Raw genomic sequence first — 19,994 nt, 5'->3', positions numbered from 1 at the left:
CTGAAACCAATAAGCAATTATAGCAAGGTTATAGGTTATAAAGTTAGTGTTATCATTTTTCTATATACTAGCAATGAAGAGGTGGAATTTGAAATTAAAAACAGTACCATTTACATTAGCACCAAAAAAAAAAAAAAAAAAAGAAAGAAATACTATAGGTATAAATCTTAAAAAAAAAAAAAAAGAAAGAAAGTACAAGAGCTACGGGAGGTACAAAATTCTGATGATGAAATTTTAGAAAGAAATATTCCATGTGGAATGGGTGACGGGCACTGAGGGGGACTCTTGAGGGGATGAGCACTGGGTGTTTTTCTGTATGTTGGTAAATTGAACACCAATAAAAATTAATTTATTTAAAAAAAAAAAGAAATATTCCATGTGGGACGCCTGGGTGGCTCAGTGGTTGAGCATCTGCCTTTGGCTCAGGGTGTGAGCCCGGAGCCCTGGGATCAAGTCCCACATCAGGTTCCCCTCGAGGACCTGCTTCTCCCTCTGCCTGTGTCTCTGCCTCTCTCTATCTCTCATGAATAAATAAAATCTTAAAAAAAAAAAGAAAAAAAAAGAAAAAAGAAATATCCCATGTGGGATGCCTGAGTGGCTCAGCGGTTGGACACCTGCTGTCACCTCAGGTTGTGATCCTGGGATCCAGGATCGAGTCCTGCATCGGGCTCCCTGCAAGGAAATGCTTCTCCCTCTGCCTATGTCTCTGTCTCTCTCTCTCAGTCTGTGTCTCTCATGAATAAATACATAAATCTTTAAAAAGAAAATTCCATCCTTGTGGACAGGAAGATTAAGATGTCCGTTCTTCCAACTTGATCTATAGATTCGATGCAATCCTAGTCAAAATCCCAGCAACTGAGGCACCTGGCTTAGTGGAGCATGCAACTCTTGATCTTGGAGTTACAAGCTGGAGTTGCACAAGGGTGCAGAAATTACTTAAAAATAAAAAAGCTTAAAAAAAATTCCAGCAAGGTATTTTGTAGTTATTAACATACTGATTCTGAAGTTTATGTGGAGAGGCAAAGACGCAGAAGAGCCAGTACAATACTAAAGGAAAAGAACAAATGATAACTACTCATCTTCAAGACTTACAATAAAGCAACAGTAATCAGGACAGTGGAATTGACTACAGAAGTTTGTGGTACTGACAAAAGAATAAACAGGTCAATGGAACAGATTAAGGAGCCTAGAAATACACTGACATAAATACAGTCAACTGATATTTGACAAAGGAGCCAAGATGATATGATGAGGCAAGTATTCTTTTAAACAAATGGTGCTGGAACTGGACATCTACATGCCCAAGAAAATATATACAGACACAGACCTGACACCCTTCATAAAAATTAACTCAAAATATATGCTGAATGAGCAGAAAGAGTGGAAATAAGAATCACTTCTTATTAGTGGTGGCTTCAGCACCATCTGTTTTTTGTTTTGTTTTTTAAGATTTTATTCATTTATTCATGAGACACAGAGAGAGAGGCAGAGACACAGGCAGAGGGAGAAGCAGGCTCCATGCAGGGAGCCCGATGTGGGACTCGATCCTGGGTCTCCAGGATCAGGCCCTGGGCTGAAGGCAGCGCTAAACCGCTGAGCCACCCAGGCTGCCCAGCACCATCTATTCTAAAGGAACTGAGCTTCATAGAAGAATCTGTGAAGAATAATCCAAAACTCACTGATTTTACAAGAAATAGAAAAAGATGCTTAAAAACAACAAACCCAATAGACACACATAATCATGGTACAAACTATAAATGAGAGAAGAGGACTCTGGGCTATACTGGAACCAGTAAAGCAATGGAAGCTCTAAACTTACAAACTATTATTCTGACCAAGTTTAGAGAGGAAACATGTAAATGAATTAGAGAACCAGCGTCACACAGACTTTTAATGCTATTAAGGAATATTACTGGCAGACCTCAAAAACAAGAAATAGAAAGAAATAAGAAATATTCAGTAAATATCTATATGCCTATTTACCATTTTGTCCACATCAAATCTATACTGGAGCTCAGACAGTATATGACTCCCAATAATTCCCTATGGTTTACTTAGAAGACGATCCAGTGAAAATTAGAGGGGAGACAACAGCACTTCTACAAGAAAAATGACTATAACCTAGAAAATGTGAGCAGTCCTAGGAAATAAACAAAGCTGTAGGAGAGTAAAAATCTTTCATTCTATGCAGCCCACTTTGCAACAATTACTAAAAGCAACAGTAACAAAGCTTAGAAAGCAATCCCTTCACACTAGAACTTTATTTCACAATAAATGAACATTTGAAATGGGGAAACATATAGGAGCAAGCATAATGGAAGTGATGGAAGTGGTGCTCAGGGGATCATATCCAAAGAAATTCAAGACAAAAAAAAGAAAAACAGATTAAGGATACAGTTTGCTGCTCCATTTGTTTTTATAGTGCACAATGTATGTGGAAGGCAATGCAGCCCATTACACTCTGGACTTTTTTTTTAATAAACTCTGGTTTTTAATAACCTGGCACATAGCCCTTTAATTAGCTGTAATTTACTGAGATGTGCAACCTTAAATACAATATAATGAAAACTGAAGTCTCAGAGGAAGAATCTGGAAAAAAAAATACAAGTCATAAAAATATGATTATTGCTGCAGGGAACTTGTACTCCTTGCAGAGATTAATCTAGAACTGTGTCACAGTGGGAAGAGCAAGTTCTAGCCAATCTGGTTGAGTACAATCTACTTCCTTCAGGCTCAGGGCACACACATCCCAGAAGGCTGCATGGCGCTGAGACCTTCACAAGACACAAGAGGTCCAAAGTGTTATGCCAAAAAAAAAAAAAAAAAAAAGTGTCATGCCCAGGTGGCCTTTTGAGGCCCCCTTCTGGGATTTAGTAACATACATATTGGGATCACCTCACACAGGGTGATCTATGGAAATTCTATCAAATGATTCCTGAAGGAGGAAAGACCTATTTCTTGCTGCCTTTCCGGAAAGCACTCATGGAGCACATCAGCCTGTCTCAGAGTTCATAGTTTTTTCTTCCAGAAAACAAGACGTGATCCTTCTGGGACCACTAAATTGATAAACTCTAAAATAAAGTGCACCAAGGCTTACCAATTTGTTCTCAACAGAACAGTGAAATTTAAATGGCAAATTTAAAAACTGAGAAACTTCATCTCTCCAGCGGGAGTCTTCACTGGAGGTTGACAATTGGCATGAGGCAACAGGAAAAATATATCCTGTCACAGGACACACTCCACAGCTCCTAGCTGGGATGCGGAGTCTGACTTTCTAAGTCTATCATGGGACGACAGCTCTGTCGTGTGACTAGAAGAGACCCACCTTGGACACAAAAGGCAGGAAACAGCCTCCTGCTGGATGCTGCCTATCCACACCACCTTAGTCTCTGGTGTGGCCCTTGCTCCGTTTAACTATGGACCCAAACAGGCTCACTGAACTGTTTTGCAGTGACCCAAACACTCAAACAGAACACTGTACAACCATCAGGCACCTGCGCATCAAAAGCCTCAGGGTCCCTGCTCTCTGTGCTTATGGTACCAACGAAGTCAGTTCCAAGCAATTCTGGGATGTCCGTAGGGCTGAGGAAAGAAAGAAAATACAAGTCTGATCAGATCAGCAGTGTCTGGAGCACTGAGGACTAATCCCAACCTAAATAAGAGCTAAAGTGCACTAGAAATGGCTGTTTTCATTTACCAGTGATAAAACTTTGACCCTAAGCCAGAATTGAGCACTTCATTAACTTTTTTATTTTTAAAAAGATTTTATTCATTTATTTGAGAGAGAGAGAGAGAGAGAGAAAGCACGAGCACAGAAGTGGGGGGAGCAGGAGAGGGAGAAGCAGACTCCCCCCGCTGAGCAGGGAGCCAGACATGTGGCTCCCTGGGATCATGACCTGAACTGAAGGCAGATGCTTAACCAACTGAGCCACACAGGTGGCCGTATTACCTTTTTTAGTGACATTTCCACATTTCACTGTGTGAAAGCCTGGTCCCAAGGCACTCACTGATCCATGGTCCAGTGAGTTGAGAACATGCTGTTCCCTGAACCTCGAGGGCCCCAGCCAGTCAGGACAAAATGGTTCTGCAGCCCGTATAACACCTGCTTCACCTGCCTCAATGGCTTCCCAGAGATATCTGCCTACAGAGGAGCCAGCCTCTTTGCATTGTTGCAGCACTTTAGAGCACCCGGGTGGCCAGAGCGGCCCTGGTGCAGGAGCACCAGAGGTGATGTGCCTGTTGGGCCATCCCTCAGTTCCCAGGGGCTATAGTTATCAGCTCCCTAGGAGCAGGGTGACAGCCTTTGCTTCTCTGTGTGCCCGGTGTGGTCCTGCACAGGGGTCACTCAAGTACTCTGAGAAACAGGGAAGGACGAAAGGAGAAGAGAGGATTGACAAGTGGGGAAGGGGCACGCAGAGTTGCTGTGAGAGAGGGAAACCAGGCTGCTGTCACCTGGATGCCACTGTCTACACAGCCAGGACCTAGCACCGCTGCTCCTTCACCTCCCACCGTGCACAGGGTGACGAACAGGCCCGGGACAGCAGGGGCCCATCACCTGCAGACTCCCTACCTGGGGCCGGTAGCCCCGCTCGGCCATCATCTTCGCCTCCTCCTGCAGCAGGGTGTCGGTGAGCTGCTCTACCTGCCTCGCTTCCTCTTCCTCTTCCTCCTGCTGCTGGTCCTCCTCCCATGCCTGCAGCTGGCGCTCTGCAACCTGGCCACCAAGAGCACAGTCATCCAGGATCAAGCTTCTGGGGGCAGAGCCCTGCCTCAGGTCAGGAGGGAAAACCTGTGGATCTCTGCTGGCTGGAGAATCCCAGCTAAGGAACAGTGACAGCAAGCGCCAGAAGAGGTAAGGGCATTTATGAGACTGGAAAGGCTGCATGTAAAAGCTCCAGGTGCACCCAAGTGGTTGGAAGAGTATTTTGTGCTCCCTATCAAGTACCAAACTGAATAAATAGGAACTGTGGCCCAGGGAACCAAAGGCATGCAGATGCAAGGTTGGAAAGAAACATGCTGACTAGGCATGACAGCCTTGCTCCTATAGAGATGGGGGACCTGGAGTGGAGCTGGAGCTAATTAGGAGGGTCAGGGTTTCAGCTGGAAAGAAAAAAGGGTGCACTGAGCTCACAAATGTGGGTTTCTCAGAACAAGGTCCTAGTGATAGGCTGCAGAAATAAGTCAAGGGTCTCGGCCTCCAGTGCCTCGGTGGGGAATAGGGCCATAGCAAGGCCTGCTGTGGCCTTTGCCGAAGCTGCCTCCTCCCACCCCCACCTGCCCTCTGGCTGAGCCCACCTGGGCCTCAAGCTCCTGTTTCCTGGCCGATTTCAGTTCCTCACTCTTCTCTTTCTCACGACGAGCTGACTCTCTTGCCTCCTCAAGATTTTGAATAAGCTGTTCCCTGTGTCTCAGGGACTCCTCTTGTGCCCGTCGGTTTTCTTCAAGCTTTTCTTGTATTTGTTGTTGTCTCCCTGTCAGAACCTACGCGCAGCAGGAAAGCAAAGGGCAGATTTCAGTGTGACACTCATAGGTAACCATGGCTGCCCCAAGACCCAGCCTTGTCCTCAGCTTCAGGCCTGAATATGCCAGAGGAAGGCGAGTCCAGACCACAGGACTGGCCCATGCAGTGTCAGCCCCACTTCCTACCCATCCTTGCCACACACAAAACACACACAGACTATGCATTTGGGAGAGGCGGCTGGGTGCCTACAAGGTCAGAGGAGGGGATGGAGCCCCCTCCCCAGGGCAGAAACAAGGTTGTGAGTCTCACTTCCCATCAGTTCTGGAAAAAGAAACCACAAGCTATGCAGATGACCAGAGACAGAGTCTGGGTCATGCCCTCAACCCTTTGGATTTAAATCTATTGCTCAGAGTAGCAGACACCTTCTGGGTTTGAGACCTGGCCACAGCACAGGACTACCTCCAAGGCATGGTCAGGCCTCAAGAACCGGGAACTGTGGGAAGCCACCTGCCACAGCCCACAATTATGCTCCCTGGAGGGGATATGTAAAATGGCCACAACAAGGAGAAACATTTTGAATAGGCAAAATCAAAAGGTGCTGGAGAGTATCAATATCCACAAAAGCAGGAAAGTGCTACTGGGAACCCAACTTCCCATGAATTCCAAAATAACATGCACAAAATATAATTTCCATTTTAAATCAGTTTAACTTTTTTTTTTTTTTTTTTTTTTTAAGATTTTATGTATTGGGCAGCCCCAGTGGCCCAGTGGTTTAGCACCGCCTTAAGCCCAGGGCCTGATCCTGGAGACCCGGGATCGCGTCCCCCATCAGGCTCCCTGCATGGAGCCTGCTTCTCCCTCTGCCTGTGTCTCTGCCTCTCTCTCTCTCTCTTTCTCTGTCATGAATAAATATGTAAAATCTTAAAAAAAAAAAAAAGATTTTACGTATTTATTCATGAGAGACACAGAGAGAGGCAGAGACACGGGCAGAGGGAGAAGCAGGCTCCCTACAGGAGCCTGATACAGGACTCGATCCCAGGATCCTGGGATCATGACCTGAGCCAAAGGCAGATGTTCAACGACTAAACCACCCAGGTGTCCCCACTTTAACTTTCAATACATGGATAATGAAGGCTTTTTTCTAAAAGATTTCCTTTAAGAAATTTTTTTTTATTAAGTAATCTCTACCCACATTGTGGGGCTCAAATTCATGACCCTGGGATTAAGAGGAACATGCTCCACCAACTGAGCCAGCCAGGAGCCCCTAAAAGATTTCTTTCTAAATGGGATATACCTTATGCGTATGACTTACTTAAGTCCTGATAAAGAAAATAGTTACATTCCTCCATGAATCCACTTCTGGTATGCACCCCAAGAAAAAAAAAAAATCCTAAACGTGGAAAATGGAAAGCCTTATGCATCAAGACATTCACTACAATGTTTCTTTTTTCTTTTTTTAAGATTTTAAGATTTGACAGAGAGAGAGAAAGCAAGCACAAGCTGGGGGAGAGGTAGAAGCAGATCCTAGCTGAGCAGGGAGCCCAACACAAGGCTCAATCCCAGGACCCTGGGATCATGATCTAAGCCAAAGGCAGGCGCTTAACTGACTGAGCCACCCAGATGCCCCTGCAATGTTTCATGTAATGCCTCAAAATTAGAAAAAAAGAATACCCAAAGAGGGAAGTAGAGCACAAACTACAGTATACCCACATGACACAGTATGCAGATATCAAGATATCTACCAGGAAGATGTAAAAGTATGTTAGAAGGTTTGAAATCAAATTGCACAGTATAACAGAGAATGCACAAAAACAGGAAGAGTCGAATGAAATCAATTACTGATGACTGTGTAGATGAGTCTGGGTAATTCAGTTTTTACTTCCTGTACTTAGGAATCTTTCTCTGATAAGTTGATATTTCTTTCATAATGACATTAAAAGCCTCTTTAAGATAACCAGCAAGGCCGGTGTTCCGGAACATTTAGCAGGGTCAGTCCAAGCTCACAGCCGGGATTACCTCACTCATCAGTCTGTCTCGTGCGCTCCTCTCCCGGGCCCACTCCGCCTCTCTCTTTTCCCACATCTCCTTGGCCTCCTCCCTGGGAACACAGAGCAGATGACAGCAGGCTCCCTGCCACCACTGGGAGCAGAGAGCAACTAAAGGACCAGCAGGTACACACGTCTTCCATGGGGCCACCTTCAGACCAGTTTCTGCACCCAAACTGTTGACAGGTGACGAACTACGGATAAGCTCCCTGGGAGTACTCCCATAGTAAGGGCTTTAGGGTGCCTGAGTTTGCTCCCACCTCCTTACAAAATGCAGCTGCGATGACCTGCTCCCAGGCCATTCAGACACCAATGCAACTGAAGCTGTCAGGACCCTGAAGGTGGAAAGGAGTCCTGACTGAACTCGTCGCCCTGCCCCTGGGGTCACTGCTGGCTCGCCCTCCTCGAGTCCTGGTGACCTGAGTACCTACCACTCGGCTGGATGTCAGGATTCATAAGATGAGGATGGGAAAGTGCTTTGCTTAGTGTCTGACCCACAATCAGTGCTCAACAAATGTTACCTATTATTTGATTATTTCAATCTACTAGATTAATTTTTAGGATGCAGAACCATTTATGATAGACCTAAAAAGCATTCAGCATCTCCACAATTTATAACAATTTGCTTTAAATTTCTAAGATTTTAAATGAACAGATCCTTAATCTAAACCCTAATGACTCTAAAAATAAATAAACAAATAAATAAATAAAACAAACCCTAATGATTTCTACCTTAAATAACTTCAGGGAAACCTCCCCGACAAGCCAGGTCCAACAGACAGATGTTTTAGTAACAATGGGAGACCCTCTGGGTGCCCCGTGGGGAGGTGAGGGACCAGAGCAGAGGCCAGGAGTGTCAGGCCCACACAGGTGCCACCTCTCACCTCAACAGCAGCTGCAGCTCTGCCTCCCGCTCCCTCTCCAGCTGCAGCTGCTCTTCAATGACCTGCTTCATCCAGGCCGCATCAGCCAGGGCCTGCTCCCGCCTGGCCAAGTGCATGCGCTGGTTCTCATCGTCCTTCTCAATGAGCGCCTGCAGGATACGTTTGTCCGCCTCCTGAAGGGTGGAGGAGGAAGCATAGTGGGCACGTTGCGAGCCTGTCTGCACCCATAGCCCCACTCCCACAGCCCCTCCTTTCTGCACTCAGCCCTAAGAGCAGACATTCGTGATGCTTCCAAAGGTTCTCAAGACAGAGATGGGAAGATTCAGGGTATAACCACTTAGGTATGGTTAAAAACAACACAGGAGAGGCCCAGGGGCTTTACTCTGCCAAGGGAGACCCATCTGCCACATGTGCCCCTGCCTGTGGACATGCCTGGTAGCAGTTTCTGAGAACATAATTGGGCAGCAGTCTCACTTCTGCAAGCACAGACTGGACACCCGAAGGCACAAAGACATGTGCACAATATGCTCACTGCAGCTATTCTGTAAGAGGAAAACCCCAAAATGACCCAAACACACAATAGTAGGAAACCAGCTGTTATGCACATCTCTACAGTGGGGTGCTGTAAGGAATGAGGGAATTCTGGGGGGCTCCTGAGATGGGAAAGACATCCTCGGGAAGAGCTGCGTGCCGGCACCAGCAATGGCAGTGCCACACCCAGGCCACTCTGATGTAGTGGGCAAGGATGGAGGCAAATGGGTTTGCTCATTCACTCTCCCTGTTCCTGTGTCACTAGCAAGTCACAGACGTACGTAACAGGAATACCAAGCAGCTAGTAAAAAAGAACAAGCTCACGCCCAGTGTTTGAGCTTTACTGTTAGGTAAACATCATGAGGAACGCTGCTTTAATTTTTAAAGAGCTTCACCACTTCCCTCTGCATCGTGTAAATATATCTAGAAGGATACCGACGCAGACACTGCTGGGGAGGGGCAGGGATTGCAGGGCTGGTGAAGGCGGAATCTCCCCTGGTGTTTTATTATGAGGACACACTCAGCTACTGAGCAATGAAAACCATTTTCTTCCAAAAAGGGTGAAAGAAATGCCAGGCTGACTTAGACTCACCAGTTCCTCTTGGATCTGCTGTGTACGCCTATTGAGTTGCACATTATACTGATGTCGCAGGAAGCGTCTAGAAATGAGCAAAATAGGTGCTGCCTTCAGTGTCTTATAAACAATTAACAGAGGTCAGACAACTACTTCCTACAAACTGTATCCTTTCTGGTTTGGGACACCCACGCAAGACTGGCAAAGTGACAGGCTCTCCCGCCAGGCCAGGCCAGGCCAGCCGTCCGGGGCCCTTCTCACACATACCCTAGCTCCGCCTTCTGCCGGAAGGCTGCCACTTGCTTCCTCTCTTCCTCCAGCCTCTCCAGCTCCCACCGCTGCTTCAGCAAATTCTCCTGCTCCTTCTTCAGTTTGGTGGCCTGTGGTGACGAAGACAGTAACCCCAATTAAGGTCATCAGAATCACAGCTCCCTTCGTTCTTCATCTGCATTTTCAGCAGACACAAACCAACAGGGCTGGCTTGGCCAAGGGTGAGTAGAACCCCCTCCCACATCTGGGCTCTGAGCCCCGTCTCACTCATTTCCTACAAGAGCCTTTCCTGAGCCTGTGGACAAGGATGAGACCCATGCTCCATGCTCCCACAGGACCCTGCACTAATCCACACCTTACTATAACTTAACCTGTCTCCCCAACTGACACGGCTCCTGCCATGAGGGCCAGGGCTGTGGGCCTGGCTCACTATCGAGCAAAGAGTGGGCACATTCAGGACCTGGTTCCTGAATCATTTGGGCTTGAGGAGGGATAGGCTTCCCTCATCCAAATGGGAAGATCCAGCCCAGGATTCTAGCTCAGGGAAAGTGCACACTATTTTCAGAATGGCCTCGGGAACCAAAGATCCTCACAGTTTATGCCTTGAGATCCCACACCTGCCAGCTGGGGAGAGCTGTAGCTATGTGCCAGAACATTAGACTAAGTCAAGTCTACTTAATACCTTGGAAAATCCAAGTCTAAGAAGGCACTCACACAGCTGCTCTCAAAACACACCTAGGAGAGAATAGGTATTCTCTCTACATCGTGAACATTCTAGAATCTGGGCCTAAAACCCAGGAGGATGGAAAAGCCACAGCTGGGAATACATGTCAGAAGAGAGAACCTAGAATCATCCCCTAGTCCCTCAACAGGACCTATTCAGCAGTTTTTGAAATGCCTGTTTTATAATGACAGACGGCTGCAGAAGAGGCAGCTGTGTGGCCAGGGCCATGCCCTCACCTCCTTCTCCTTCAGCTTCAGCTCCTCCATCTGCTGGAGCAGCGCCTCAGCCTGGAGTTTGCCCTCCAATTGCCTCCTCTCCTCCTCCGCTTTCATCCGCTCCAGTGCTTCCCTTCGGGCCCGTTCATACTCATTTTCAGACCGTTTGTTCTCTTCCTCTTTAGTGGCTTCTTGCTACATGGACCCAAAAGAACGCAGGAGATCAGTATCTGTAATAAGGCCAGCACAGACCCAGTTCCCCGCCACTGTTCCTCATTTGGACATATCTACGCCAGAGTGGGTCGTGCCACTTAGCAGCAGTGTGACCCTGGCCAAGGGTGCATCTTCCTGGGCTCTGCTCTCACAGTGGGAACCATGGGAGTGATGCTTCCCTCAGAGACGACGCTGGGGAAATTACTCAACACAGTGCCCGGCACAACAGAGGGGTTAAAAAGGCCAGGGTTCCTGCTCCTTCCAAAAGTCAGCAAAATACTCTCCAAAATCAACTCAGAGGCAATGCTGCAGCTCTACGCAGGTGTGGACTTTTGTCCCCAGAGGTGCTGCTGTGGGCCAAGGCTGAGAGTTTATGATGCAAACTACATCAAAAGAGACTGCCAGCAACAACAGCAACCTTTAAGATGCACATTCCCGCCAGTGGAATGGTCACCTGGTGTTACTTTGCCCCGAGAACGATCACAAAGGATTCCATACGTGTAACAGCAAGCGCTGTTCAGCTTTAGCATGTTACGTAAGCTGAGATAAAGTCTATTCCTGGACTGGCGTCATTAACATCAAAAACAAGAAGACTTCAAAACCATGGAGACGTGGCACTCCGACCACAGCACGCAGGACTATGTCCAGAGCCATATACCACACCTGTTTTTTTTCTTCTTTCTGCATTTTCCAGGAGTTTATCACATGCTCCTTGTGAAGGGCTGATTCAATCTGAGGGTGAGAAGGCAGAGAAGATTAACTTCCTCACTGGTTCATCTGACAGATGCACACTGCACAGCGCAGTGCCACACAATGGCAGTGACCATAAGTTCCCTAGGCATGGGAACAGGCGGAGGGGTCTTACAGGGGAGCACAAGGTGACCCCAACATATATACAGTCTGAATGCCAGACAGTAAACCAAAAGACCAGGCAGTTCTAAACTAATCTTAAGTGCTGTAACAAAGGAACACAAACTTTTCTCCCGGCACCCCTGGGGTTGAGCAGGAGCAGGTCAGTGTACACTGAAATGGAAATACAATCAGAAAGGCCACCCCTGCCTGCTCCAAAGCATGCCAGGCCCCAGTCAGCAAGAGCTGACTGAGGCACAGACGCTGCCTTGTACCTGTCTACTCAGAACTCCCTCTGCAAGGCAGAGTTGCATAAACATGTGTTCCCTGTAGCAATGATGCAACACTTCTGGGGTTAAGATATTTGGGGGGACGCCTGGGTGGCTCAGTCAGTTAAGTATCCAACTCTTGATCTTAGCTCAGGTCATGATTTTAGGATCCTGAGTTCAAGCCTCCCATTTAAAAAAAAAAAAAAAAGGAAGAGATTTGGGTTTAGAGAATCTTTTGGATCAGAAAATGAATTGTAGCACTGTCTAAAAGCTTTTGTTTGGGAAATCATTTATAAAAATTTTTAATTTCTAACATTTAATTAAGCGTCCTAAATAAACATTTCTGAGTAGAAGACTTTGGAGCACCCACCTAAACCCTCAAATGGCCAGGGAAAGTCTGAATGCTAGCTGCACAAGACTCAAAAGCACCAAATTGCTCCATTACTTAGTGACTAGCAATTTCTAAATATAATTACGAATAAATAAACGCACACCACCAAACAGAGATACAAAGTTTGAGTTGAAATAAATTATTGACATCATCACAGATCATCTTCCCCTAGGCCAGTCTCTGTGGAAGGATGCCCTCCCTTGCCCCCAGGTCTTGCGCATTGCCCTCCTTTCTCCTGCCACCCCATTCTGGCCTCCACTACCACTGCCCTGGCCTCATCCCCTCCTGTCCACCTCGACACTGCTGCCAAAGCCACTCCCCCTCGAAAGGTAGCTGGAATCCCGCCATACCCTGCTTAAAACTATCCAGGTGGCTCCTCAGTGCTTCCAGGAGGTCACACAAGGCTGGCCAGTCTGGGCCTGCCTGCCTCACTAGCCTCAATCCTGCAACAGCCCCTCCCTCTCTGATGGCACAACCCCCCAGCCACTGTTGCTCCCTGGACTCTCTCAGACCTGATCCTTGCTCAGCTGCCTCAAGCTGGAATGTCCTTTCCTCACCTCGACACCATCAAGTTAATGCCCATGTCCTTCCAAACTCCTCCACCCCAGCAACTCCTCTGAGATGCCTCTCTAACCCCCCACTGAGTTGGGGGCACTGTCCTGATGCCCAGCTTTCTGGGCCTGTCCAGCCCACTGCAACCTGCACTGGACACAAGCTCCTGAAGAGTGGGGCCCCATCTAATCTCCACATGCCCAGGTGGTGGACCATACGGCAAATGTTCAGTAAGTGCTGGCTGAACACTAAACAAACCAGATCTGTATGGTACATTTTTCAGGTGGCTGGGGTGTTCTCTCTTGTTTCACCCCAGCAAGAGATGCCAGCTTAAAAAAACAAGAAGGGAAACATGATTTCATCTACTTAGGCAAATCAAAGATTTTCACCTCTCGAAGTCTGGGGTTGTTCTTCTTCCAGTGTTCATACAAAAGTTGTTCAGCAATCTGTCAAGAAAACACACAAAGAGGGAAGCCTGATGTCACTTTTCAAATCCATTCATATTTTGGATAACTCCCAGTGGAAGTCAGCTCAGGCTGAGAGCCCCTCCACTGGCACGCCATCACTGCACCTGCCCTTCAGACCTCCTGCCTGCCTTACACCCCCCGCTCTGGGAGACACCAGAGTGGAACCAGACAGCCTTGACAAATGACTCCCACAATAGTGATGGAAGGGTGCCAAGATCTGATGCTACAGATGCGTCCCAGATGTGACAAATCTGTTGCAAAATATACAGCAGGCTTAAATACACAGACTGGTGCTCACCATTCCCCACAACTACTTGGAAGATAAAATACACCAGTGCCAAGCCTTTGTGGGACCACAGGACTGGAATGAAGACAAAGGACTCTGACATAATGATTTAAGGGGCCAAAGAGAACAGAGGTGGCTTGTGCAAAACACACATCATGAACAATGCAGCACAAGTACCTCCCCCTGCTGGCTTTGCAGTTAACTGCTGTCTGATCAGTCCAGAGTGCCCAGCCGTGATCCCACAGGTCACTGACAGGCAGGGGACACTCCTGCTCTGTTGCTCCTAAAGGGCTAGAAGTTACCAGTTTCCTTTGCTCTTCTCGGGCCGACTTCAGACTGCCGTGCCGCTCCCGGATTCTTCCCTCCCGCAAGTCTATGCTTAACCGCAGTGCCTCGAGTTCTCCGGCCAGCAGCTCCTGCTCCTCCAGCAGCAGCTGCCTGAGTCTCTCCCGTCTGCCTTCCAGCTGCTTCCTCTTCTCCTCCTTCATCTTCTCACGCTGATAGGCATACATGCTGGGTGAGAGGGAGCCCTCCCTAAATCAGCCGCACTAGAGCCACACATGGCATGCTCTGCTCTGCTGCGTGGCAAAGGAGGCTGAGGCGGACATGACATGGTGACACGGGCAAGTGTCTTCCAGCCAAAGCAAAGACAGCGGGTCACAGAACACTATGCATAACAGAATCTGGTTTTTGTGAAAAGAAAATGTACAGTGGTCTCATATATGCGTGTACCAGCTAACTTTGAGCAGTAACCATGTACCAAATACTATGTACATGGATGACTTTCTATTAATCAAAAGTCCTACAAAGGAGGTCCTGTTGTAGCCCTACTTCACTGAAGAAGAAACTGAGGCTCATTCCTACAGCAAGTGACACAGTCAGGATTTCCATCTAGGTTTGTCTGACTCTGAAGCCTATGCTTTTAACTTTCACATCTTTACACATATTTCTGCAACAAAGGATGTACATGTATATGTATATTTTTATTTTTTTTTTTTTTATTTATTATTTATTATAGTCACAGAGAGAGAGAGAGAGAGAGAGAGAGAGAGAGAGGCAGAGACACAGGCAGAGGGAGAAGCAGGCTCCATGCACCGGGAGCCCGACGTGGGATTCGATCCGGGGTCTCCGGGATCGCGCCCTGGGCCAAAGGCAGGCGCCAAACCGCTGCGCCACCCAGGGATCCCTGTATATGTATATTTATACACACACAACTGGGGAAAAGCCCAGGAGGATCCATATTAGACTGTTAATTGTAGTTCCCTCAGGGGATCTAGGGTTACCAGGAGACTCCCAAATTCTACATGTATTTCCTATTCTTTTCTCTTTTTCAGTGCAAACATATCATTTCATGATGATCTTCCTTTTCAATGGTCAGTTGGGAAAACATCACCATGCAAGTCATCTATGCCGTCCAGCAAATTCAAGAAAACATGCTGTTAAGCCATGTTCCACCTCCCCACCCCCCGCCAGGGGTTCTTAAAGCCACAAGCCGTAACCAACAAGTGGCTTCCTGCCTTTGTCCCACCAAGGTCCCAGCAGGTACCTCCGCTGGTAGGAGGTCTTGGAGCTCCATTCCGCCTGTTTGGAGCTACAGATATCAGACATCCTGAAGTAGCGGCTGTTCTGGTCCCACTGCTGCCGAAGCCGGGCCTCCTGCTCTCGGTGTCGCTGTCGGGCCATCTGCTGGTCCAGGAGCCTCCGGGTGCACCAGTAGGAGGGCAGTGTGGGAAGTGCCATCTGAAGAGAATGGCAATGGTACGAAAATGGGCCTGCTGCAGCTCCCTAATGAGCGGTCCTCACCCCTTGGCTGCCCCCTGGAATTACCCCACTCCAAACCAATGATACGAAAAGTCTTAGTGCCAGCCCCCAGGCATCAGCATTTTTAAAATGATTTGCATATCATTATTTTAAACGAGCCTGGACTGCACACAGCTGTGAGCCAGACATCATCAAGGGCGTTGCAGATGAAGACAGGGAACCAATGCTGACCCAAGCACTTGGGGGCTTCTATGTTCTCCACCAAGTAACAGGGATAACGATTTCAGGAACGTATATATGTGCCAAGCTCTTGGGATACATGATATTTTTCATTGTTAAAATCACCCCATTATTCGGCAGGTGAGCAAACTCAAGTTCAAAATGGTAAAGTGACTTGCCCAAGACCACAGAGCCAGGAAGCAGAAGAGATGAAAGGGCTGGGAACCTAATTCACGCCAGTGTCAGACCAGGGCCTGGGCTCTGTAGATGTCAATAGGCTGCCCATGGGGACCAAGAGGCCCTGGGTCAGGCAACCCCCAGGGAGTGCTCCAGCCTGGCTGTCACACCTGGAAGTGTTCTGGATTAGCACGGGGGTGACATTCCTCCACTTAGAAATGGAGAAACTGAGACCCAGAAAGGAATCGAGTTGCCCAGGTCATGACGCAAAACGGGGACACAATGGAGACTTGAAAGCAGGCAGCAGTCTCAGTCCAGGCACCCCTCTCCCTGACCCCAGGGCTGCCGCGATGGGCAGGGCCTACACAGCGTCTGGCTAGGGCAGTGCTCATGGAATGTTTGCTGAATATGCTTAGAAGTCTGGGTCCAGGCCAAGCCTCAAACTCAGTGCTCAGACCTGCAAGAAAATAATGTGCGTTCATGGACCAAGTTCAGTCTGTGGCTGCCAGTTTACAGCCTGTCTTGAAACTGGGGCGGACTGGCATCATTTTTTCCCTGCCCCAAAAGCCCCCCATGAAAAGCTCTGCACCAGGAATCAAGAAACAAGACTGGTCCGGGTCGCCTCTTTCTCTCAGCCCCTAAGACAGCCGCCTAAGACAAAAGGAGCTGCAGAGCAAGGCGCAGGGAGGGCGCAGGGAGGGCGCAGGGAGGGCGCAGGGAGGGCGCAGGACCGCCGCAGGGGGCGCAAGGAACGCGCGGGGGGGGGCGCGGGACAGCCGCAGGGTGGGTGCGGGGAGGGCGCAGGACGGCTGCAGGGCACGGGGACGGCGCGGGGACGGCGCGGGGACGGCGCGGGGACTGCGCGGGGGGCGCGGGGGGCGCGGGGACCGCGCGGGGAGGCTGGGCCCCAGGACGTCCGCCACGGTTCCCGCCCGCGCGGGGCCACTGGGTCCCGGCGCCCACACCCGCCCGGCCGAGCCCACCCTCCGACTCACGTTTCTCAGCGCCCCGGAGTTTCCGAAAAGTGCCCCCGCCGAGCTCGCGCATGCCCCAACCAGGCCCGCCCCGTCCCGCCGCCACCTTCCCGGCGCCGCACCCCACCCACGCCGGCGGTTTCCCCGCCCGTTGCCCGGGCAACGGATCGACGACGGAGCGCCGCGAGGGCCAAGCTGCCTCCAGCGCGATCCCAAACGCGCGGAGAGAAAGGAGGCTGGTTTGGGGTTTTTTTTTTTCCTCTGGCGCCCTCTCGCGGTGGGGCGGGAGATCAGTCCCAAACATCGCTAGTCCCAGAACCAAGGAAGGATGAAGGCAAAAAGAATCCTCTTCACGACTACGCAGAATTCAGGCTGGTAGTTACCTGGGAGGGGTGCGGGTGGGGGGTGGTGATCGAGGCGAGGATTGGGGCGGGTCTCGGGCCTGGCTGCACACGGAGATTACCCCGGGGAGGTCTTTTTTTTTTTAATTTTTTTTTATTTTTTATGATAGGCGCACAGTGAGAGCGAGAGAGAGGCAGAGACACAGGCGGAGGGAGAAGCAGGCTCCATGCAGGGAGCCCGACGTGGGATTCGATCCCGGGCCTCCAGGATCGCGCCCTGGGCCAAAGGCAGGCGCCAAACCGCTGCGCCACCAGGGACCCCCACCCCGGGGAGGTCTTAACCGGCCGCTGCCGAGGCGCCTGGGGGCTCAGCGGTTGGGCGTCTGCCTGCGGCCCGGGGCGTGATCCTGGGTCCCGGGATCGAGTCCCGCGTCGGGCGCCCTGCGTGGAGCCTGCTTCTCCCTCTGCCTCTGTCTCTCATGAGTAAATAGAGCTTTCTTTTTTTTTAAGTCCAGATGCCTTTAAACAAGAAACACAAATTCAGATGCCCAGAACCAAACTCCAGACCGACCCCATCAGGCTGCCCAGTTGTCAGGGTTGTCGGGCCCCCAGATGCACTCAGTGTGCCCCGGGTTCCAAGAACCGGTCACCTAAGTGCATACAAGCTATTGGTGACTATTGTCTAGCTTGGTGGTGGGTACAAGGGTGTTCATTGGTGCTTTAGGACTCACATGTGTTACATGTATTATTTTATGTATGAAAACGGTGGTAAAGGGGTGTGCACTTGGCTCATTTGGGGGAACCTGCGGACTCCTGATGTCTAGATCATGAGTTCAAGCCCCATGTTGGGCATAAAGCATAGTCTAAAATTTTGTTTAAATAAGCTTACCTTGGGATCCCTGGGTGGCGCAGCGGTTTGGCGCCTGCCTTTGGCCCGGGGCGCGATCCTGGAGTCCCGGGATCGAATCCCACGTCGGGCTCCCGGTGCATGGAGCCCGCTTCTCCCTCTGCCTGTGTCTCTGCTTCTCTCTCTCTCACTTGTGCCTATCATAAATAAATAAAATTAAAAAAAAAAATTTATAAATAAGCTTACCTTAAAAAAAGTCATAAAGATGACTTCACTCATTTATCCTCTTTTGTTTTCTCATTCTTCATGTTTAATTCTCTTAATTCCTCCCTTCATTCTCTTTCATCTGTCTGGGTTTTTTTCTGGGTACAGCATAGTTAGTATCTTGAACATTTTGGCCTCTATTCCGACCCCCCACAAGCCAGTTGTGAGGTCTTGGGCAGGTCACCTCACCTCACCTCTCTGGGAAAAGAGAATGGTCAAGTAGTTGAACACGGAGACCATTAGATGAGGCAGCTCTGATGCCTTGCTAGCCCAGCAAGCAAACCAAAACCAACACCAGAATCAAGGCTCTCAAATCTGAGAAAAAGTAAACGTGAGGTCAAACAGCCACCTAGCCTTGCCCAAATAAAGCAACTACTTAAGCTGTAGCCAATAAAATGATTTCCTTGCTTTGCTTTTGTCTCTTCTCTATAAAAAAAAAAAAAAAAAAAAAAAAAAAAAGCTCTCCCCCAGGTCCTGTGTGTGGCAGAGAGTTCCTACCCACATTGGCCGGACACTACCCAGTTAAAATTGATATATTCCGAGTACACTCTTGAAAAAAAAATTTAATGTGCCTCAGTTTACCTTTTAACAAGAATACCAGCAGTGCTATTTTTTAGAGTTGCCCTTATGGGACGAAATAAAGGTTTCACTGGAGAGCACACGGTAGCAGAGTACCTGGTGCATCTCAGGTAAGTACTCTTTCTTCACATCTCCCATGACTCCACTCGTGCTGACCCAGGATCGGCCCTGCCCCATGCATGAGGCATTCATGGCCCCTCCTGTTGGGCCCTATCCCTTTGGCCAGGCTCATGGCCACTTTTCCACATTATGTCCCCAGTGGACCAGGGAGGCAGCTGCCCCCTGGGGTCAGCCCAGCAAAAGAGCCCAATACATAAATGCTTGTTGGTGGGTCTCTGTGAGTGTGGTAGGAACTTCAGAAATATGTGGATGTTGGGGGGGGGACGGAAAGAAATATGTGCATTGGGTAGGGAGAGACCTGGCTTATGTCCTGATTTTATGCCTTTTGAGTGGGTCCACTCTGTTCCCTGAGCCTTGTTTTCTTCCTTTCTTTTTTCATTTTAAGATTTTATTTATTTATTCATGAGAGACCCAGAGAGAGAGGCAGAGACACAGGCAAAGGGAGAAGCAGGCTCCCTGCAGGGAGCCCAATGTGGGACTCGATCCTGGGACCCCGGGATCATGACCCCAGCCAAAGACAGATGCCCAACCACTGAGCCACCCAGGTGACCCCAGGCACCCCTTATCATTCCTGTTTTACAGTTGTCTAAACTGAGCCTCAGAGGGTGGTGTCCTTGCCCCAGGGAAGGTGGTAGAAGCCTCACCCTGTCTGGTCCTAGGCCGGGCCTTCTCAGCAGGGATCACCACCTTCCCTCCTATCCTCAGGGCATCCAGCACAGAGTAGGCTCACCATAAATATTTGTTGGGAAGAAATGAGTAGATTACCTGCTTTTGAACCCCTTCTGCTTCTAAAGAAATGGGGAAGCATAACATAGAAAGAAAGCAAAAAGAAAGACAAAACAGAACTAACATTATTTGAATACCATGTGCCAGACACTTTGGGATATATTCCCTCACGTAAGCCTTCCTCCAGCCCCTGGGAGTTCTGCCTCCATTCTGTCTGGGAGGAAACTGAGACCCTCGATAAGCCAAGACACTCTC

At 49.0% G+C, this 19,994-nt stretch overlaps 1 protein-coding gene across 1 annotated transcript; it reads right to left on the bottom strand.

The window, feature by feature from the left end:
- Nucleotides 1-2,242: 2,242 nt before the first annotated feature.
- LOC121475848 (trichoplein keratin filament binding) lies at nt 2,243-17,014 on the bottom strand. The gene is made up of 13 exons (XM_041729544.1): nt 16,884-17,014; nt 15,278-15,471; nt 14,034-14,244; nt 13,368-13,424; nt 11,581-11,649; nt 10,726-10,899; nt 9,763-9,875; nt 9,514-9,580; nt 8,391-8,563; nt 7,478-7,559; nt 5,296-5,481; nt 4,571-4,714; nt 2,243-3,582 (listed from the first exon to the last, which is right to left on the bottom strand). The coding sequence occupies exons 2-13, from the start codon at nt 15,469-15,471 to the stop codon at nt 3,550-3,552; spliced, it is 1,503 nt and encodes a 500-aa protein (XP_041585478.1). The 5' UTR covers nt 16,884-17,014; the 3' UTR covers nt 2,243-3,549.
- Between the last annotated feature and the right edge of the window lie 2,980 nt (nt 17,015-19,994).

Source organism: Vulpes lagopus, chromosome 14 (assembly GCF_018345385.1).
Source record: "Vulpes lagopus strain Blue_001 chromosome 14, ASM1834538v1, whole genome shotgun sequence".
Lineage (NCBI taxonomy): Eukaryota > Metazoa > Chordata > Mammalia > Carnivora > Canidae > Vulpes > Vulpes lagopus.
Note: the sequence above shows the minus strand (reverse complement) of the source record. Positions and strands in the feature narration are given on the sequence as shown.